The sequence below is a fragment of the Nicotiana tabacum genome, chromosome 22, assembly GCF_000715075.1.
Source record: "Nicotiana tabacum cultivar K326 chromosome 22, ASM71507v2, whole genome shotgun sequence".
Classification (NCBI taxonomy): domain Eukaryota; kingdom Viridiplantae; phylum Streptophyta; class Magnoliopsida; order Solanales; family Solanaceae; genus Nicotiana; species Nicotiana tabacum.
In genome coordinates this window covers 12532198-12555695 of record NC_134101.1, presented here as the reverse complement: position 1 = coordinate 12555695, position 23498 = coordinate 12532198, and the positions used below count along the sequence as shown (strand labels likewise).

The window sequence follows — 23498 nt, the reverse complement described above, 5'->3', positions numbered from 1 at the left end:
TTAGTGAAAAAAATATTTTATTTAAACTAACAAAATATGTCACCTAGAACTACATGGTTTAGAACTGAATTGTTCTAAATATCATATTAGCTAAATAATATGAATATTACTTGCCAAAAAATATGCAGATCAAAGTCTAAATTAAAGTTGTACGCTTGTTTTAATGCTCCAAACTGCAAGTTGATGAAACGTAAAAGCCTGATATGTAAGACTCCTTCCTCCCGTCATGATACTAATTGTCTCTAATGATTCAACTGTTAAATTATTTTTTTCTTAAACACTATAATTACAAGAAAATCCTATTAATTTACTAAACTTAACTAGCTATTAAGGTTAAACTTTTGTTAAATCTTTAAGAAAAACCTATAAGCCTCCTACATGGGCAGCAAATTACCACTGAAGATGAATCAAAACCCCACTCGAAGTAAACATAATGTAAAATTGTGCACCATCATACTCATTGCAGACCAAGTACTTGTATGTATCAAGAGTAAAACCTTACGTCAAGACCTTAGTAAAACTCTAGCTTCTTTATGTTTCATCAACATTGGTTTTGAGTTTAGGGTTTAGCTTTCTAACGTGGAGCATGGACAATAGCAAAGTGGTTAGGCTGTTTTCACGCATTAAGATACAAGGAAGGGAAAACAAGAGAACAGCTTCTTATAACAAAAGTTATGTTGCTCAAAGGAAGATAATTAACCAGGCTAACAACCAATGATTATCTCAATGATGCTTAAGAGGAGGGTTTCCTCTCATACAATAATCGAACCAAAATGTATGTGGATCATCTTTCTAAATTCTACCTCAATTATAGAGTATCAATCAGTACAGAGAGACATCTGTCAAAATTGTCACCACATTACAAGAAACTCTGCATGTCCAGCTCCACAAAGGAGCATGGATCTGGGATGTCAAATTCCTTGAGGACCTGAAACCAAATAGCCAAAACATAAAACTCCTGAATCGGGAATGATAATTTGCACTTGAAAACAGCCCACACATACCATAAGGTCTAAATTCAATGCACAACCGGGAACCTTTGCCTGTTATTTTCAATTGTTCGAAAGACATGCTCTATTATGAATCAGTACACAATTTTTTTGGAACAATCTAAAAGTGTCTTAATCTGCTACTTCATTTGTTAAAAGTATTGACAGGTAATCAAACTGCAAAAGATGAAAAATATCCAAAACTAAGCAGTTCATGACACTGGTAAGTTTTCTTTTTCAGGTTAACAGGGGTGGCCTCCATCCTTGTCAACTGTAGAAAGTTATACTGTCTAGAGACGAAAATATTAGGCGAATTTAAGGCTGTTATGGCATGCTCAGAATTCTTTATCATGAATTTAGTGTCAGCTTAACTCTCCAAAGACAAATATTTGAGGTGGTCACTGTAATGATCTATAATATCAAGGCAACGGTACATCTTAATTGAAATTTCAAGAGTGAGTGAGAAGTGGCTGCACCAAGCATCCAAATGAAAATAAGTAGAAACCAATTGCCTATAGCCCAACAAGAGTAGTACTGTAGTAGGTAATCTGTCTTAACAAATCCCACATTTTAAGGAGGCTTACCTGTAGATATTCTTTAAGTGACCTGATAATAAAAAAATCTTTACGTTGATGCCATATATAACCTAAACACTAATAGTTATACCTTAGGGTGCACAATTCCGAATGTTCCAATTTGATTTCCTTTGTAAACAATTTTAGCTTGTCTTCCTTGAAGAAATGCAGGCTCCTATGACACAATAAGACAGAAATAAGCACAGACAGCAATACTCATAATGCTTGAAAGAGAGAATTGGAAAAATGCAAACAGTACCTCTGATCTTTCTATGTAGTAGCCTTCACAGTCCCCAGGTGATACAAAAGAAGTTCCAGTTGCTTCCATGATTCTGTCGACTAGACCATGTATTAGCTGGAAAAAATGTCAAGACAGTCAAGCCTTTGAGTGTCTAGAAGCTAGTGCACAACCTACAGGACCATTATAATTATACATATGACTCCGATAACAGAATGAAGCAATCAAACCACTGCTTGGAAGACAGAATAACTTATATTTAAGGAAGTTACACTCAAGATATTTTTAGAGTAGAACTTCAAGCAAAATGGCGAAATATATTTTATTCAAGAACCTTCTAAATTTGGTCCTGGCTAAGAAGTTCAGGATTTGCAGAAATCATCACAGCACAACTGATGTTGAAGAAGGATTACAAAATATTCTCTACCACCTAAGCTAATGATGGACTTTTCCAGAACTCTCTGTGCATACAAGTAGTTCTTGCAAAAAGGAGAATGGTACTTGCAATGATCCATGTCAAAGAAGATACTCCCTCAAATCAAATATAGCAACCTATTCTAACTGGCACAAGATTTAAGAGCAAAATGTTTGAATTGATTATTATATTAAATTTGGTAGATAAGTGTTTTAACAATCGTTCCAAATGTAAAAGTGGAGAACTCAACTGAAAGATGTCACATCCAATTTGAAATAACATGGAGGGAGAAAATTTTGCCCTTTAAAGAGAGGCCAAGCTAATTAGGGTAGATCATAAAAGGAAGTAGGTCAATCTTATTGCAACAGAGGGAGAAAATGGAAACGGGTCACTCTGAGAGGAAGACGAAAAGAGAATCTGCAGGGACTGGATGGCAAAGGTGAATTCATAATTAGGTCCAGCTCTCCATTATGAAATAACATTCATGACTGAGGCAATAGAACTATTTTCATATGCCCAGCAGCCTTCCCATTTAAATTTTCACTGGCAAGTGGTAACCAAATCTCCCTGAAAAAAAAAGTATAGACCTAACTGAGCTTCCTTTACAAGTAAAATATTCACCCAAATTACAATTCATATTCCAACAACTGGAGCTTGTAATGTGCAGCAGATGCTACAGAAAGTCTCTATGCATTTCAAATAGCACGTTCACATCCACGGCGATCGCCAAGAAGATTTTGCAGAACAGATAAACTACCGATATATGAGCTACAAATGGGGTATATCTGTACCTCAAATCCTGAGTTAGCGCCGCAATACAGAGCAGCAAGGTGGCGACGGTTTACTGCACCAACATCCTTTGTGCCATCTAACAGGACTACATCACCAACTTCAAAAATCTAAACCAAAATGAGATAAAAACATTGAATCTAACATGCAGAAGCTACTCTCAAAAGAAATGGCAAAGGAGATATGCATGACAGTAACAAGATGGTCACATAACTTTTAATTAAGCATAAAATCCCTTCACTGGTTGTTATAAAAAACATCTCGCACATGATTAAACTTCTATAGCCTACTTCCTTCTCGAAAAGATTCAACCGTATAACTCACAAGGTTGGCCAGAAAATATTCTATTCTATTAGACGACTTGTTGTGTACTGCTATTTACTTAAAACTCTCATTAATTGCAATCCTGAGCTTACTTCACACATTTAAGCAATAATGCCAGTGGCGGAGTAATGGCAGGAAACCATGCAGAAGTTAGTTATATTCATTTACCTTCATAGGCTTTGGATGGTCCTTGTTATGTCCAACGGTTCTCAATAATCCAGGCATGAGATTAGTCCGCACAACCTGCAAAGCAAGAGCTGTTTCAGTTACCAGCATTTAGTACATAATTATGCAAATAGAAGAAACCTGCAACTTTGTACAATTTTTTTAAAAAAAGTGTGTAGTTTGCATTGAACTAAATCTAAATCAAGAACAGAATAATTACACAAAGCAGCATCTCCTTTAAGTAGGTAAACAATCTTTTTCACTAGACTGGACCAAGGGGATAAAATAAAAACGACTTTTTCCTCATCTACGTTAACTACCTCCGCAGCGTCCTCTCTCCCTTTACTAGGGAAGAGACATGTTTAAGTTTGAATTCAAGATATCTAATTTTGACATACAACAATTTCCTAAAAGAAGCAAAGAGCATAAATGAAAAATATCAAATACAAACTTCTTATTTTGGGTTGCATGAAAACCTTATCATGATTCTTTCTTCTACATGCCACTTAGAAATTGCACATATCTGCATGTGCATCGTGTTTTGTGTGGCAGTAGGCGATGAAAAAGTGCTACCTGGGCTTGAAGCCATTTGAGGCGACAACATTCTGTGGATCAGTAGGATATTCAATAGATTGACATTCTACTTGGTATTCTTTGGCCTGTAATGAGAAAATCTAGGATCTGGCAAATCAGGATTAACCTAGAAAAGCTTAAAGGGCCATTTTATACAGTAAGAAGAGTATGGTTGGACTGTTGGAAAATTTATCTGGCTTATCAGCTTAATTGTCGGCATATATAAGAACATGCATAAGCTGTATTTTCAGGTTGAAAGAAATCATAGGCGCATATTGGACTGGATGCACAAAATTTGGTTTTGGATGGCAGACAAATGATATACGCAAATCAAGCAAATGGATGCATAGATTTCAGATTGAAGGACGGCAATAAAGGATTATTGTGTAAGCTAGACATCAGAAAGGAGAATACGTTCTTATCCATCCTAGTTATGGGTGCTAAGCAAAAAGTTGATGGAAGTTGTGGAAAATTATTGGCTAAGAGGTTTTCCAGTTCGGACTAATCTGGCTATCCTATAATACCTTCTACACATGCATTCAGTGGATTCCATCATTTTTTTGTAAGGCAGGAGAACAACTCAGATTCAGAGAGGTCCTACAAGGCACAGCATGTAAAGCAATGCACATTAATCTTGGCAAAGATCTGTCTCTATGGGTTAATGATATTTAGAGCTTCCAAGAATGTCAGGTTATGGCATTGGATCTTCTCCCTCCTCCCAACATACCTTGGACTTTGTATGAGATTAAGTCACAAGGCAAAAGCTGGAGCAATAGAAAATACTTGAAAAGACTAGTTTCACAACAGTCAAGACAAACAACAACAACAACAACATACCCAGTATAATCCCATGGGTGGGGTCTGGGGAGGGTAGTGTGTACAGAGTCTGTTTTCGATAGATCCTCGGCTCAAGAAAAGGTGGAAAGGAAGAATATAGGGGAGAAGAAGAAGAAAAGGGGAGAGAAAGAAGGAAGAGGGAGGCAAAAGACGATAAGCAAAGAGGAGAAAAAGTAGCATCAAATAGTAACCATCAGGAAGCAACAATATCCAGTAAAGGGGGAGAAAAAGTAGCATCAAATAGCAACCTCCACTCCCAACCAAGAGGTTGTGAGTTCGAGTCACCCCAAGAGCAAGGTGGGGAGTTCTTGGAGGGAAGGATGCCGAGGGTCTATTGGAAACAGCCTCTCTACCTCATGGTAGGGGTAAGGTCTGCGTACACACTACCCTCCCCAGACCCCACTAGTGGGATTATATTGGGTTGTTATTGTTGTTGTTGTTGTATACATAAGTTAAGTAATGTAATTTTCTTCTTTAAGAGTTGTCAAATACTATTAGGTTGAGACCTTTTTACTGCAATGTGGAGTTTCTGTCCACTCCTTGCATTAGATGCTCACTGTTTTCACTATTAATTTTGCATAAAATCTGCTACGACTTTGCAGTATGGCATTATTGCTTGGATGCTGAGCACTTGTGTTGGTCTGCTGCTTTCGTTCCTAAGGTAAACCCTTCTTGTATATAACCTTTAAAACATCTATTATCAAGACTATACCGTACACCCTCATCAGGTGATCAAGGAAGGAGAGAAAAGCATGAAAAGTTCATAGTCAACTCTACAACATCCTCTACAAGAACATGGGAATGAGATTGATATATAGACAGTGCTGTCCTTCTGCTTTGTTGTCTCTTCGAGGTAAAATCACTCATGTTTGTGGTGCTAATTCCCGTGTTTTTTTCTAGTCTAATTTAGTTTCAAGAGCCTCACTCTCCCTATCCCTTATTTTTTAAAGCCTTCCATGGAGTGCAATTTGAAATACAAAGGGTTGAAGGAGTGCAATTTGAAATACAAAGGGTTCACTAAAGGTATATCTTTTTTTCTCTCTTTTTAACAGGGGAAGCCACGTGTGTGGCAATACTCATGCAAGACCATCTCCAAGAAAGAGGAAAAATGCAGTGCTATAGATGCCGGAGAGGTCCCAGAAACTATGAACATTGAGAGTTGACATGGGAGCTGTGGAACATGTTTCTTTCATTTTTGGGATAGTACAGAAGGCGCTGAAAAAAAATAGCCAATGCCTCGTTAGTTGGGGAGGATGCCCAGTCCCAAAGGTAGTTAGGATGTTTCAACTTCTGAGGCACAACCCTTTTAAGCATTATGTGGCAAATATGGAAAGGAAGGAATAATACATATGAGGGAGTGGCACATCTGATGCATAGTTTTAAGTATAATTGTCTTACAACTTTATTCAAGACAACAACACCAACAACATACCCAGTATATTCCCACCGAATGGAGTCTGGGGGTACGTAGACCTTACCCCTACCTTGTGGGGGGTAGAGAGGCTTACAACTTTATTCAAGACTACCAAAAGATAATTGCCTTACAACTTTATATCTTTTAAGCGGTCAGTTCATGTAAATGGCACGTGATTAAGTGGATCTTTTGAGATCACTAGACCTGTAAACTTATAAAAAGCTTTTGTAGTGCTAATGTGGGCCTTTTAAGGGGGAAAAGCAGAGTATATGTGCAATGCAGCACCAAGAACTTCCAATAAATCAGCGAAAGGTAGCTGCTGATATTTGGAACATGTTTATCACAGTTTTGGTTTAAGATGGGTCGTGCCTAACAGTCTCAAGGATGCCTACATCCTACTTGTATTTTTGGTGTGTTTGGAATGAGAGGAATAGAAGATGTTTTGATGGAATATCAACTCCAAACCACGACCTTAAGGCTACTTGTCTTTAAAATTTATGTAGCTGAGATAGTTTGTCCCCTGCAGACTATCATGCCAAACTTTTGGACTCTGTTAGCTCTTTATCCTTAGCATAGGCCTCATTGTAATAGAGCTAATAAACTCTCACTTTTGTACTTGCGTTATTATGCATCTACTTGATGCCATTTATAATACCTCTTCATAAAAAAGAAAATTTAAAAAAAAACTACGCCAAAGCTAAATCACAATTTGGAGGGAGGGAAGGCTATCTTAGCCCACCAAGACACCGCATAGAACAACTGGCATAAACTTATGTGTTTTAATCAGCCTCTTTTCAATACATCTTGTGTTTATCTCACTGCACATGCACAAGATTCGAAATAAAATACTATTTTTTAATCAAGAAGAATATTCAAAGTGAAAATGCTAAATCTTCTTCTTCCTAATATAACTGACTAAACCATGCCATAAGGGGGTTTCTGGCAGAGGACCAAAGAGTCGATTGATAGCTTAAACTCTTTTCGGGACAGAGCAGACTCACCTCAAATTCAGATGTACGAGAATCAGCAATGATTACAGCAGACTTATCCTCTTCACAGTTCAACATGGAAGAAATTTCTTTCTTGGAACACAAGATCCATGTTAGGACCTCAATGTAACCAGCCATTGCAATCTAAAATTGAAAAGACATTAAGTTAGATGAAAAGCAAGTTATCAACAATAACTTGTGAATCAAGGATGCAATCGAATACGTATACACAGGACAACATGAGGGAAAAAAACAAGTTAGTGTTTTTTAGAGAAATTATGTGACTCGCACAGAATACTAGAGTACGAAGCTGCATTTAAAGAACTATTCATATAGTTTAATCAGATAACACCAATATCATATAGTCTAATCAGATAACACCAATAACAATAAGCATTATTTTTGGGAAGGTGACATATCCAATATATTAATCAAATCATCAGCACAGAGTTTGTACTGGAAACCAAAATTTATATCTTGAAATGCATAAACAAAATGCATAACACCAATAAGCATTCGGATAAGGGTCTGATTTGCCTCTCTACTATCATAAATAGACCTTATTTACCCTCCGTTTAATTTTTCTATCAAAAATATCCTTACCGTTATACATTAGGTTCATATTTACCCCTTACACGTTAAAATGGTTACATTTGCCCTTCGTTATATTTTAGGATCATATTTACCCCTCTACTCTTCAAAAAGGGTTACATTTGCCCTTCGTTATACTTTCTTGACATATTTATCCTTACAATTATACCCTACATTTACCCTCATCCAGTAGATCGCCATGTCCCACCTTTGTTTTCCTACATGGCGCCTATGTGGATTTCTTTTTCTTCCAATTTAAATATGGTCACCTATTTAAGATAATTTAACCCGTCCACCCAATTTAAATAAGACACACTAACTAAAATAAATGGAAATCATAATTCCCAACCCCCCCCCCACCCTCACTCGTCCATCTCTCTTCTCCGGGTCAGCTCCATGTTTTTCGGAGAGCGAGAAAATTTTGGACAATGAGTGAACGAAACTATAGTGTTATCTCTAATTGATTTATTTAATTATTTCACCTTTGTCTATGTTAATTTGTTTCCCTTTAATACTTAGGAGTTAGGAGACATGAATCACTCAATGATGTTTTGAAGTGTTTGTAGAGATACAACTCTGTAAAGTCTAAACTAGGTCAATTGATCATGATTGATTCACGAAAAGCAATTTCCTGATACGGCATTTATGAAGATTGTGCGAAATACAATAGTTATCGCAGCGACAACATATTGGCAAATAATAACTTTGAACTCAAAATCACTAATCCAATACATCTCACAATTATTGCAGTAACCAAAGTAAATTACAAAAAGTTGCACAACAATGGAGTTAATGAAGTCTTATTTAAATTGGGTGGGCGGGTTAAATTATCTTAAATAGGTGACCATATTTAAATTGGAAGAAAAAGAAATCCACATAGGCGCCATGTAGGAAAACAAAGGTGGGACATGGCGATCTACTGGATGAGGGTAAATGTAGGGTATAATTGTAAGGATAAATATATCAAGAAAGTATAACGAAGGGCAAATGTAACCCTTTTTGAAGAGTAGAGGGGTAAATATGATCCTAAAGTATAACGAAGGGCAAATGTAACCCATTTTAACGTGTAAGGGGTAAATATGAACCTAATGTATAACTGTAGAGATATTTTTAATAGAAATTGTAAACGGAGGGTAAATAAGGCCTATTTATGATAGTAGAGGGGCAAATCAGACCCTTATCCGATAAGCATTAATTATCTACAACAGCATACCATGAAGAAATGTAAATGAAACGACTGCAATTAATTGAAGACCAAATTGTGAAAAGAACAAATGAAGAGGGAAGTACCTGATCAAAAGAAAATAAACGAAGAAGGCAGCACAGGAAGGGGTAATAATCCAGCTAGAATACAAAAAACATTGGAACTAAAATTGAGACTTTGAAACTCCCTCCCCACCCCTTCCTGGCTAGAACTTGATAAAAGGTTAAAGTTTGTTTAACAAACTCTAAAAGTCCCAAAAATATATTATCACCTTCAAGTAAGAGGCAATATCAAGAGAAGAAATAATTTTATGAAAGATCACATCTAACAGAAACTATACAGAAACACAATAGAATGATGCTACCTTCTGCAAAACAAATAAATGCCCATGACAGCTTGAAGTCTGTGTCTACAATATGAACTCTCAAACACAGAGGTGTATAAACACATTACCTCCGACCGAATTAGATCACTAAATTGACTGAGAGGTAAAGGCTTCAATGATGCAGGTCTTCTCTTCGGGATCTCATTGTAGCCATAAGCAATTGCAACATCCTTTTGAAAAGAATACAGAGTTTGAAGCCATATAAGAACGACAGCAAAGCTATGGTGGGATAGTAACTATAAGCAGTAATGCATCAAAGCAAATACCTCTGCTACATCACAAGGATGAAGGACATCACTTCTTGTGGGAGGTACCGATACGACAAACTTGACTTCTGCATTTTCTGAGACAGATTCCACTGCACGCAATTGCATTTTATGCAACAAACTAGCCACCTGAAATGTTGTTTGGCTGTTTAGAGTCTAACGAAAAAATTCAATCTTCTATTTCCTACCCATAGGATAATCTATCTACTCCCTCTGTTTCAATTTATGTGAATCCATTTGACTGGGCACCGAGTTTAAGAAAAGAGAGAAGACTTTTGAATTTGTGGTGTAAAATGAGGCACATATATTTTGTGTGGCTATAAATCATTGCATAAAGGTAAATTGTTTCCAAATAGGAAAAGGGATCATTCTTTTTGGCACGGACTAAAAAGGAAATAGGTTCACATAAATTGAAAATGAGGGAGTATATTATTATAAAAGTGGGAAGCTCTTAACTAAAAAGTTGAATTACTTAAATACCCTTTTAAATAACCTAAATACCCAACTTATACCAAGAATTTAAATAAAACATCAAATTTTAAATAAGACACTAAATTTATTTGAAAAGATGTGATCCTTCATATTAGTGAAGCTAGCGACTCTTTAAAACCTTGAAGTCTAACGGCGAACGTTTCATTTTTGTGCAGGCATATCAATTAAAATATAAAATAAGAAAATAACAGACATCCTAAAATGAGAGGTTACTGAAATTTAAAATAAAAAAGTCCATGATTTTGGTTCATATCTCTTTTTGATATGAAACCTTCTTGCAAGGTAGGTTTTCATGGACATTTTTCTCCTTTTTATATTCCTTGAAAAAAATGGAGAAACTTTATAAAATTTTGAAATTATCCCCGAGAGTTGGCTTAACAATTGTCATTATTTGTTTAATGATAGCAATACCATTTTTCAATTCTTGAGTTTATGTTAGCAAAGTAATACAACATAATGTGTGTGTCATGCAGTTTGCATGTTAGTAACAGCGAAACCACTTATTTGAGAAGAACGAAGCAAGATAATAGAGATAATAGTTACAAATGAAAGGTAAGTTAAAATCAAACAAATTTTAATAAAAAATAATCATTGACCTACTAGGATAAGTTAATGATATTTATGCAATTTGTAATCTTAAAATATTGATGTAATCAATATAAATGTTACTTTATCATGTGAAATTTTGCCGAAAAGATTGCGAGCTTTTGAAAAGATTAATGATGTTAAACCGGCCAATGTCATACATGCAAAAATTATAGCGGGTCAATCTGCTACCAAGTATACTTTTATCCTAAAAATTCAAAGGTCTCCCTCTCACCCCCCCCCCCCCCAAATGAAGGATATCTTTTAAATTCGTTCAAAAATAATTCATTGTACGTTTATATTTTGCAATGATGATAAATAATATATGGTCAAACAATTTCTAACGTATCTACCACAATATGTTTTCTCACGTGGCCAATTTTACGTTGCACTTAAGAGGATATCAATGTCAACAAAGAGCCCGGGTCATGATAGAGCAATCAAAATAGATGAAATAAACATATGCCAAGAATATAATTTATAAAGAAGTATTAGTTAAGAATATAATCTATAAAGAAGTATTAGTTAAGATACGCTTCACTGCAGTTTGTACCTCATAAAATAAAAATAAGTAAGAAGTCAGATTTATCCAATTAAACTTTGATTGTCTCACCTTATGTTTAGATGATATCAAATCATCTTGACATCAACAAACAAGTCACTATATGATGATCCACATTTATCATTTGCAGAAATTTATGTGTCGGCACTATCTTTGGTAATTTATTTTATATAGGAATGTATGAATTATATTTGTACATGTTTACGCACTTATTTTAATCTCATACTTTTCAGATGTAGTTTGTATTTTAGTAACAGTAAAACCATATATTGTAAAAGGACGAAGTAGAATAAGAGAGATAATAGTTACAAATAAAAGATTAAGTTATTAGAACATAAGTGCATGCAAGTGTTTATTTTATGTCCTATATAGATGAAATATAATGTAATTTATGCAACTTGTAAAATATAGGTATGCTTGTTGATTGTTCATCTTAGTAGGTTTAGACGATTCAATTATTTTGTCCTCGACAAACAAATAACCATTCTAATTTGATCATTCACATATACACTTTATTCTTTCATGTATAATTATATACTCAAAAGCTTTATTTTAAAAATAATGATGATATTAATATACAAAATCAAAAACCACAAGACTCGATATACACGTACAACGCACGTGCCGAGAAACTAGTAAAACAGAAAAGTCAACACTAGTCCAAGTTGTAATAATGCTTTCACATCAAAGCAAAAAGGGACAAACAACTACTGCCACAAATTTCTGAAGAGCAGTTAAACAATGTACTGGTAATTCTGAAATGGTCTTCTCATTCAAGGTATATAGCAGGAAAACCCAGAAAGGACATGTTATAAAAGTCAATAAATGTACCATGAGTACATGTGATTTCCGAACACTAAACCAGCGGATCAGAATCACACCGCAGCCTCACGTTTGATGATACTTTCTGAAGCAAATTTAAGACATGGAAAAGTAATTCAAAAAAAACAACAAACTTAAAAAAGCTTTCTTGATTAGGCTTGGCGACTCAGCTCCTCAATTTGTTTTTCATTTCTTCTCTTCTTTTTGAAACTTGAATGCTATGTTTTGCATATCCTCATGTTGATGAATTTTTCTCCTGAGTCCAGCTTTAATGGCATTCTTATGCCTTTCAAAAACAGTGAAGTTTTTGTAGTTATCTGTAGGGATTTGAGAGTAACTCGGATAGTTTCCGAGTTGTTTTTGGCATCCTCTTCAGATATCATAAAGTTTTGGAGTCCATATAAACTTTTGGAGTGCTCCCCCCTTGGTGCCAAACATGAATCCAATCATTATTCTCCACCCTAATCCCTCTTAACCTATACAACTACCAAAATATTTCAGGTAGAATTTGGATTTATTTATTCCAAACTTTGGGGAGGACAAGCTCATAGATTGATGACTCCAATGTTCACATGTACATTAACTAGTAAAAAAAGGTAACTCCATATATTCTGGTTATCTGGCTCAATTTTTAAAAGACAATCAAATTGTGGAATCTCAATTCCATTAAGGACGACCAAGAATATGTTTAAATGTTAGCAAGAGGAGCTACAACTCGTGTCAACTTATATGCAGTTCCTGCGGTCGCGAGCTTGCTGTAGTCGGTCCAAGGGGAGAACGCCTCAACCCAAAACTAGTTGGGTTGGCTATATGAATCCCCTATATCCATCCTTCTATTTGGACCTATTTCACCCCAATACTAAACAATTTGACTGTTAAAGCAAATTAGTGGTTCTCCAAAACTATATATTCTTTAAATCAAACACTTGTGCCAAGCAAAATTTGTCTGCAAATGAATCAACTTCAAATCAGTTTCATCCAAATGTACATATAGTTATTCACAATTCCCTTCCAAATAAGCCAAGCTACAGAATTTTTCAAAAAATCGCATCTAGTGGCAGCTAATAGCCTAATAGAAAGATGTCCTAGTACAGTGAGTGGTATCTTAGTTTCCATCAATCTGATGGAAGGGAGTAGACACTCGGTGCTTCAAGACAAACATGGAAGTACTAAAAAAAATGAATTATCATTGTATATGATGCATTTTAGGGATGTCCTATTTTCCTATAAGGCATAAGTTATACTATAGACCAATCAAAATCCCCAGACACTGTAACGATATCCACCACTCACACTAATGTCTATGCAACCATGTGGAGTTGGTATATTCACCATAGCACACAGGTTTCTGTCAGCTATATTCTGAACGTCTCATATATTGGAAATTGCAGAACATTTGTGACCAATATCATAATTGTCATGATTCTCATGAAGATAAGAAGATAAAATGACAGAAACTTGTGTATATGAGATAAGAAGAAAAAATGGAAGGCAAAACTCTATAATACCTCATTCTCTGGCAATTGAACTCCAATGATGCCAGTGATGTAGGACAAAGGCACATTCATATTGTAGATTGAGAGATCAGGATAAAGAAATGATTTTCCATCAGGATATGTTACTTTAACTGGTTCAACTTCAAACTTCCGCTCACAGTACACTGAAAACATAGTTACCTGCAGACAATATTTAATTATTCAAACACCCAGCAAACTGAAGGAGGAAAAGAAAAAGAGCCCCTCAGCTTCTTCTATTCCTACCATTGTGTTCAAAACAACATTGGCCTTCGTCAAATCTGTGGCTGTACATTCTATAAACACGTTCTTTGTTTTCAATGTAATGGCTGAATGTGCACCGTTGATAATGGGGGGCAAAGACAAAACAGTCCTGCAGAACAGACAGACAGAGAGAGAGAGAGAGATTAATGAGTTGCAGAAAGATAGTGGTTCCTTCGCATGCATTCAGGTATTGATCACTTCTCATAACAGCTAAGCATCTCAAGTATTTCTTTCTTTGATAAGTAAACATATCGATTTTATTAGATTAACAACAACAACAACAACAGACTCAGTATATTCCAAACAGGTGGGGTCTGGGGAGGGTAGTCTGTACGCAGACCTTGCCCCTACCTAATACAGGTAGAGAGGTTGTTTCCAATAGACAATTTTATTAGATTCCAAACAGCTATTAATAGCTGTCCCAGACAAAATAATCTGCCTAGGATATATCCAACTAAAAAATGAGTGCTGACAGGCTCCATACAATTTGCCTAATAGTTTCTCGAGTTTTATTGAACAGTTTGTCAATAGCTATCCCATTCAGAATGTGCAAGCAAAATAGAGTAGTACTCCCTCCGTTTCAATTTATGTGACAAACTTTCCTTATTAGTCCGTTTCAAAAAGAATGACACATTTCTAATTAAAAAAATTTAATGAAGTGAAATATAAACATCCAGAAGATGCAAAGATTAAAAGAGAGAAGAATCTGACAGCTCAAATGAAACATTTCTATATTTGAAAAACAAAACTTTTCATTTTACCTATTTTACCCTTAATGAGAAGCTTTTAGGGCCACACAAATTGAAGGCCCCACAAAAGCTTTTACCCTTTAAGCTTTTAAAACCACGAGTTTAAAAAGTCTTTCTTTTTTTCTTAACCTCCGTGCTGAGTCAAACTACGTCACATAAATTGAAACGGAGGGAGTACACCAGAAACTATATAACTATTGGAGTAAAGAATTCTCAAGACCCACAAAAAAGTTAATTACTATTACTATTTTCAAGCCATAAATTCTTATCATGAACTGTAAGCAAAGAGGTCAACTGGCATGCAGCGAAGTAAATAAATGCAGTAAGATAGCTCCAGACCAGAAGGCTCATTTGTAAACTGGATACCTTTTACAATCATATATAACAGGGTACACTGGTGAATTCTCGATTATGTGCAGAAACTTCTTCAACTTCAAATCCGACTAAAAATTCAGGGCGGCAATGTGTTAGAGATGTTGTTTAAAGCATAAAATTAACTTCAGTAAATCTTCAACATAACACCTAAACAAGAAACAATAATAATCAGACTAAGAATAAAAGCTTAAGTTGCAACTCACTTTGTAAAATTCCATCAGCTCATCAGCTCTGAAGTTTCTGGTCTGAAAAAACAACCAATTTCAATATCAGCATTAACACCAACATAACCTAGGCCAACTGCCAAAATAAAACCACTTACCTGCTTTAATGGCACAAAATTAATTTCCGAAGGAGGCAAAGCCTGAAATTAGAGGGGCAAAAGGTTTCAGTATCCAATCAGAAACTATTTAGGGAAAAGAATGCAGTACACGAAAATCAGATTTACACGGAAAAATCAGGCTGTCACTCTAATTTTAGAACTAGTAATACATGGAAAACTTTGAGTTAAGTATACCAACTGCCGTATACCTCATATGTGAAAGGTCCTTCAATTGTATCTAGGTCATGGGTACCAATTGCCACCAAGGTTCTTCGCCTAGGAAAAGCAAAAAAGAGAATAAACAACAAGGACCTAAGCGTGAGCAGGAGAAAACATATGCAGGATTTTTAAAGATAATAACGATGTGATTCCCCACAATATAATTCAGGAATGATTCATAATAGTTTAGTATGGATACTGCTCAGGGAAAAAGTTCAATATTGACAACCCATACAGGTTGGCCAAAGTTCAAAATTGGCAACCCATAAGGGTGTGGTCTGGTGGTCAATAATAATAATAAGCACCATCACCACCCTAGGGTGTGGCCTAGTGGTCAATGAAGTGGATTAAAACATGGGAGGCCATGGTTCAATCCCAGCATAGACACAAAATACTAGCTGATGTCTTTCACGTCTACCTGTACTTTGTTTAGGTAGAGTTATCTGGTGAAAGCTCAATATCTAGTGGGAGATAGCATGCACTAGTCAATGTGCACGCAAGCTGACCCAAACACCATCTTAATCAAAATAATAATACATTATGTGATAGAGAATTCTTCTAAAATCTTATCTTTATTCATACCCAAATAGAGAAGGAATAAAAAGCAAAAGTCACGATTCATGGCACTTCTACTAAAGATCACGTCAGTATGAGAACTTGGAGGTGGTTAGTAGGAAAGATACACAGTATACGAGTTGAGATAAAAAAATGAAGGGATAGTTAAGGTCAATGATCCTCTACATCTAACGGAAGTGAAACAAAAAATACAACCCCACCCCAAAAGTAGAAATGAAAAGGAAAGAAATAGAGAATAATTTCTGTTCTCTGGATACCTCTTTAAGCAATTAAATAGAATCCAGCTACTTTTTACACTATTTGCACACTCTCTCCTCAGCATGTAAGCCATTGCATCCATCGACACACAAGTTTCCCCAAAATTCAAGAATTAAAAGATACCCCCTGCTTTCTATCTTTACATATTTTACAAATAGATCTGAAGACAAGTTTTACCCAAACTTGCAAACATTTCAAATGTCACCTTACCCTTCCACCTTTAACAGACGCTCAGAACTTTGTGATACAATAACTTTCTACAATGAATACCAGACTATTTGCTTGCGACAGAGTTTTTTTAAAGTACGTCTTGTGCTATTATAACTGCTCTTATGCTAGTATAGCTGTGAATTCTTCCTTATTTTACAGTTTAACCAACAACAAAAAAACTGTGAGCTCTTTCTTACTTCAAGAAACAATAAAAGCTTCTAATTGTTGTGCATTGATATAGCATAGAGAGGGCAGTATCAAAACGTACCCTTCTCTACCATCAAGAAGTTCTCATTAATGGGTACATCCTGAGTCATGTTGGCACGTAAAATTGGTCTCCAAAATGTTAGAAAATAAATGGTGCATTGTTAGTACAAGAGAAGACACGTGCTTTATGCCTATCCCGGAAAAAGACTTATGTTCTCATCGAGGTGAAATATGTTGTATTTCTTATCCCTCATAAGCTCTAAAAGACCTTGAGAATATAACCCCATTTATTTTTTTGCGACAAATAAGCTAATGCGCATAATTAGTGTAACCCTTTCATATCATAATTTATCTATAAACTTCCGGTCTCATTTACTGAACAAGCTAAGGTTTCTAAATAATTTCTTTCCAAGTCAAATTTCCTTTAAAGGGGGAAAAAGAACTGAAGGGTATCCAACCCATGTACAGAAGCATCATACACGCATGGTAAGTTCAGGAAAACCAGTGCAAGTTACCTACTCAGTGATTTCCTTATGAGAGCTAACAACATAACTACAATTTTTTACGGTATTTTTACAGCCGAGAAATAAAAAGATAAAAAGTATAAGAATTAATTCCACCCCCAAGTAATCGACCACTACTTCAAAATGTCACCAAGGAAAATTTAACATCACGGAAACCAAAACAACTAAAAGAGGTAAATAGGAATTTCAGCTGAAAAGAAAAGGTAAATAGGAATTTCAAACTGCTCTTTATAGTATAGTAATACCTGCAAATGTTCTGATGCAGCTTATCTTGTAGATCAATGAAGCTATTGTACCTAGCCTCATCAAATGTTACACCTCTTAAGACAGCACACACAACATATGGGCGGATCTTGGATGTCTAAACAGGAAAGGACAGTGGTTAATGCAATAAGAAAATTCTTTATAGCCATTTTAGTTTCTTTACCACACATTTAGTGGTGGACAAAAACTTAACAAAAAATAGCTTTATCAAGTCGTACCTCTTTTCCGACATGCATTTCAAGCATAGATTCTTTACCAATATTTGCCACCTTATATGTAGGGATCGGATCAAGCCCACCAAATATTCGGAGAGCTTGAGCTAGCCCTTCAAGACAAAGCAAATCATATCTGCAATACCAATTTGAATGAAAACATATTACACTGCCAGTGCCGAATTAACAGCACCGCTGTTATGCTTCAAATAATGAATAATTAAAATTTCTAACAATCCCACACCACTAAACAGAATTAAGCGCAAAATGCTAGTAAGCCACAAGTGAAAATCAGTTATACTTATTTCCAAATATTCAAAGCATAATCAAAAACCCCAAGATTTTCTACCAATTCAGGAAAATCCATTCAGCAATCTAATTATAAAAAGCACAAAGGACCACCTGTTTGCTGGAACTTCAATTTTGTATATAATCTCTCCATCATCTTCCATCGCCTCTTCCTCCAGATGCTTCTCTTTTCTTTGCATTGCTTTTTCTGTTGTCTACATTTTTTTTCACAAATGCATAAACTCAGTACTAACAACCAATGCTTGGATGAAATAAACTTGCTGAAGAGAAGAACACATACAACAACAACAACAACAACAACAACAATAACAACAGACCCAGTGTAATCCCACAAGTGAGGTCTGGGGAGGGTAGTATGTACGCAGACCTTACCCCTACCTTCAAGAAGGCAGAAAGACCGTTTCCGGAAGACCCTCGGCTTGGGAAAAGATAAAAGGAAGGGCAGCAGCAAGCACACCAATTAGAAAACCGACGCAAAAATACAAAGATACAAAACTAAAACTGAGTATTATAATCAGAAGGCCGGAACGAAAGGAACAATTATATAAATTACTCCACCATCCCCATAAACGTTACTGACCCAGAGTAAAAAAGCATAAAAAATGCTCAATTCACAACTTATTGAAAACAAAAATCAACATATTTGGGATATTATATTTTGATAGAGTAAGTTTGTTTGGGATATTATTTTTTGATAGAGTAAGTTTGTTTGGGATATTATTTTTTGATCAAGTTTGTTTGGGATGTTAATTTAAGTGAAGAAGGGTAGAGGGGTTGGCCCATTATCTATTGAGTATAGAACCGTGTGGCACTAACCTGGAGCGATTTTGCCCCCGGAGATTTCTTGGTTATCAAAAAAAAACAAATTTGAGAACTATAAAAAATCTTACTACTAAATAACAATTTCTCTAAAATTGTTAAAATATTTATATAATATTTTGAAAAAAACATTCTAAGATTGAACAGTTTGATTCCCAAATAGTAATGTAGTTATCAAACATGACAGGGGGAGTTCATCAAAAAGGAACAAGTATGATAATTCAGTTAGATTTTCAAATATAAAAATAACAAGTATGATAATAAGCGGGATTTGGTGGTGCTTACAGCCTCCTCAAGCTCAATACCGAACTTAAAGCACAATTCGTCGAATTCTTCATAGGCTGCAAAATTCACATAAAAAACGAGTTCAATTAGATGGTACTTGAACGCCACAATTTTGATAGTGTGCGAAAGGGCAAAAGTGGGAGAGAGAGAGAAAGAGAAAACTCACTATAACTACAGCCAAGGGCTTCGAACAGACGGTCTCTTCCAACGCTGACGGTTGGCATGGTGGCACTGAACAATGGCGGCGGCCGGAAATCAGAGAGCGATGGAAAGAGGGGAAGGGTATTGGGGGTGAAAACTTGGCGATTCTTATTTTTTAAGCTAACTCCAAAACAAAATAGGAGTAGCAAATATTATTGTTTTTTTTTAATTTAGGCAAAATACATAAAGACACCATATTATTGAACACTTAAACTAAATGGGTTTTTTTTTACAACATATTTAGAATGCACTATTTTCCTACTTAATAGCTGATGTGGCAAAAAAAAATAAAAAATAAAAGCGCGTAGAAAATAAAAATAAAAAAGTGGGCCCCCTCTTCTTTCTACTTCTTCCTCACCCCACGTCTTAAGGGTGGGCGTCGGTCAGTGCGGTGCGGTTTGCAAGAAGTTCGGTTCGGTTTGTTCGGTGTTCGGTTATTGATTTGGTGCACCAACAACCGAACCAATATAACTTCGGTTGGTTCGGTGTTTGAAACTACAGTTCGGTTGGTCTTCGGTTTTTGTTCGGTCGATTATTGTCCTAGTTTATCAACATTAAGCATAGATTAATTACCATATGTCATGGGCAATCTTTATATTTTGAAATTTAAATTAGGGGTGGGCATAATACCGGTCGAACCGAAAAAACCGGCCGAACCGTAAATTCCGGTTATTCGGTTTCGATTTAATCGGTTATTCAGTCAGTGTGTGGTTTACAAATTATTAAATTTCGATGTTCGGTACGGTTTACGGTTTTGATGCCTCGGTTGTTCGGTTAACCAAAAAACCGAACAATTCTATATGGAACATAGTATTTACTAGGGATGGCCTGGAACATATGGGCTATAGAGGACTTTTGAAAGTCCAATTTGGACTTTGGACCCAGTGGCCCTAATATCAATTATCATTAACAAATAAAATAAAAAGTAAATAAGTAAATAGTCTTTACTCTTTAATATTATCGAAGACCAACAGTCCAACACCCCTAATTTCATCAGATTTTTCATTTTAGAATTTAGGGTTCACTTCACTTCACTCTTCTACGACTGACGACTAATGATGCTCATCCGAGTGACCGAAACTCGGAAGAGAATAAGAGCGGCGGCAGTCGGACTCGGTCACTCGTCCTTTTTCCGAAGATAAGAGAGTTTTTCCAATTAAAGTGACATTATTCGAAATGGGATTATGTATATAATTCAAAGTCGTCACTTGGAATAATTATCATGGTGTCTCAAGTCACCAGTTTATTTTAAAATTCCAAATCGAGTAAATTGACTCTATTTATGGTCCGCGAACACAGAACAGAAGACCGGATAAGGAATTATGTTAACCCGGGAGAAGGTGTGAGGCACTCCCGAGTTACGTGGTTTTAGCACGTTCGCTTAACAATTAATACTTGCCCTAATTATTTGATTTATTACATGTTTAAGACTTATGTGCATTTTTAACTTTTAACCGCTTTTCATATTTATGGAATTTATTTAAATAAGTCGCGATGTCGCGCACTTATTGTTTTTGTATACATTGCGAATCACGTCACGTGAAACGCACCCGCAATTTACAACATGTTTATTTTATTATTATTTGAAGTTATAGTCGAATCACGTGAAACGCACACTCGAATTGGGATTTACGTATCATGACTATGCCACGAGAACCGTACTCATAGTCACGATGATTTATTAATTGCGTCTAAAAGCATATCTAATGAGTGAATTGTTCAAATGCTAACTTTGAGATTTAATTGTGAATGTTATAAGTTATGGAGTTATTGTGGGGGAGTATTATCACTTAACTATTGTTGCAATTGACACGATTATGCAGAGTACAAGTAATCAACGAGCCAACATTAAAGGGGTCGTAAAGTTGGCCCAATTTTGTTACCTACACCTTGACATGTTTTCTTCCAAAATTTAAAGCAGCCTCTACGTCTTCCGGGAATCGACAAACAATGGTACAAAACCCAAAATCAATTCCTATTAGCATCACGTTAACAACCAAAATTCCACGATCTGCTTCAACTAATTCTATAACAACTCAATTGACTTGGGATTAATATCTCTATAGTACTAATTAAGGCATGAATAATTAGATCCAAAGTATTAACTAGAAATAGCATATATCCTTCCCTTAATTAAACATGAGTAAACATTTAGGTGCACTAATGACACTTATGAGCAGAATAACATCATTTTAAAAGCCATGTATCATTCCACATGTATCCTTCAGCCACTACAATGTATCTTTACAGTTCAACCGCCAAATAAAAGGGAGGAATTCAAGTCCTAAACATTTAAACCATTCTTAAGCAAATACGCAGAGTCTTCAATGACTTAAAAATCCAAAGATGTCCATATTTCAAACTAAACAACAGATTGCCGCATACAAGGATATCCATATCAATTCAGAATTAAAACAAGAAATCGAATTCTCGGATGCCAACAAAGTGAATCAGATTCAAGCTCAAAAGGAGTACGAATAAAATTTAACATACCTATTAGCTGGAAAATAATAGTAGACAACCAAATACAGGCCTGGAATTCTTAGACGTAGCTGCAGCAAGAAGAGAACAGCAGAAAACGAAGCAATTCCTCAAATCAAACAGATTTGGAAACCCATAACAATAAACAGCAGTTCAACAATTGCAGAAATCACGGTTTCATCCTAATTTTTTTTTATTTTTCTTTGCTTCTTTTCTTCGGATCTGATTTTGTAAAATTCAAAAATTGGTTGTCAGCTGTTTCGTGTGTGTGCCCGTGAAGTATGTGAGTGAGATGAATTTTTGGGAGGTTAGTGAATGCCGGTGAGAGTCGTGTGAGAGGAAGGTGAGCAATTTCTCCGCGTTCTCTGTGTGTGTGAGCAGAGGAGAGTGTGGAGGTGAGCTTGTCCTTACGTGAGAGTTGAGTGAGGTGAGAGAAAAGAAAGAGAGTGGTGGCGGCTGAGTGAGAGGTGAAGAAGGAGAGGGGAAGGCTACTACGGTTTTTTTTAGGGAGGGGATCCGGTCCTCCTTGGTGTAGGGGAAATAGTTTGGTTTAAACGAGGGGGAAAGGGCATTGGGCCAGGCGGGTCAGAGGATATGGACCGGGCAGACATAGGGATTGGGCTGCTGAAATTGGCCCAAGTTAGCAGACCCCCTTTTTTTCAAAATTGACCAATTTCTTAACAACACCTAATTTAAAACTAATTTGCAAAATTAACCCATTTAACTATTTTTCTAATAATTAACTAATTTATTTAACTAATAATGCATGTAAAGTGCCTAATGTATTTTTGGTATTTTAATGTTTTTACAAATGCAATTAAAATCTAAAAAAATGAAAAATGTAAAGATCAAAAATATTTTTGATCAAGTTTGTTTGGGATGTTAATTTAAGTGGACAAGGGTAGAGGGGTTGGCTCATTATCTATTGAGTATAGAACCGTGTGGCACTAACCTGGAGCCATTTTGCCCCCGGAGATTTTTTGGTTATAAAAAAACATATTTGGGAACTATAAAAAATATTACTACTAAATATATATATATATATATATATATATATATATATATATAAAAGCACGAATAATTTATGCTAAATGTTGAACGACTAACATATCCCTCAAATATTGATTGACTTTTATACCCTTAAATATTTGTATAATTTAAGGATATAATCGTAAATCACCTAAGGCTGAAACTCTTTTTCGATTTAAATTAAACTACATATACGCCAAGCCTATTTTGGGTCAAATACTTTTGGTACATCTTGAACGTAGCCTCAAAATTGATTGTCTAATACTGAAGGAATTTTATACTAAATAAAATTGTTATGTTGAATATATAACAATACCGGAATCTTCTAAGTTTTGCCATATATTTTACCCTTAATAAACTTTGTCCTTTCCTTATTATATTGGTACATATATATTCTCTTGGACCAGAAAAAAATATGTATTCTCATCTTTCTAACCTTTCAAAGATGGAAAGCACATAACTTTG

The 23498-nt window shown here is 35.6% G+C and overlaps 1 protein-coding gene across 3 annotated transcripts; it reads right to left on the bottom strand.

The window, feature by feature from the left end:
• Window positions 1–640: 640 nt before the first annotated feature.
• Window positions 641–22534, bottom strand: LOC107773132 (phenylalanine--tRNA ligase beta subunit, cytoplasmic). Of its 3 annotated transcripts, none has more exons than XR_012705608.1 (20): window positions 22017–22530; window positions 19489–19553; window positions 19323–19378; window positions 18312–18412; window positions 17916–18045; window positions 17679–17794; window positions 15649–15715; window positions 15440–15481; window positions 15321–15362; window positions 15109–15185; window positions 13976–14102; window positions 13724–13891; window positions 9755–9883; window positions 9557–9658; window positions 7321–7452; window positions 3499–3573; window positions 3009–3116; window positions 1824–2784; window positions 1656–1739; window positions 641–928 (listed from the first exon to the last, which is right to left on the bottom strand). XR_012705608.1 is itself a non-coding variant. In XM_075245169.1 (20 exons), exons 2-20 carry the CDS (start codon window positions 19544–19546, stop codon window positions 860–862), a joined length of 1779 nt encoding a protein of 592 aa, XP_075101270.1. In that variant the 5' UTR covers window positions 19547–19553; window positions 22017–22534; the 3' UTR covers window positions 641–859. The 3 variants fall into 3 exon arrangements, 2 of the variants coding, with proteins under 2 accessions (XP_075101270.1, XP_075101271.1); XM_075245169.1 differs by having other exon boundaries at window positions 1824–1919; window positions 22017–22534; XM_075245170.1 differs by lacking the exons at window positions 19323–19378; window positions 19489–19553 and having other exon boundaries at window positions 1824–1919; window positions 22017–22522.
• Between the last annotated feature and the right edge of the window lie 964 nt (window positions 22535–23498).

Excerpts from the sequence above, each read along its gene's own strand:
- LOC107773132 (XM_075245169.1), bottom strand. The coding sequence starts at position 19,546 with ATGCCAACCGTCAGCGTTGGAAGAGACCGTCTGTTCGAAGCCCTTGGC. Across the intron at positions 13,892-13,975 it reads ATGTTGTTTTGAACACAATG|GTAACTATGTTTTCAGTGTA; the intron begins GTAGGAATAGAA and ends TATTGTCTGCAG. Across the intron at positions 7,453-9,556 it reads GTGATCTAATTCGGTCGGAG|ATTGCAATGGCTGGTTACAT; the intron begins GTAATGTGTTTA and ends TTTCAATTTTAG.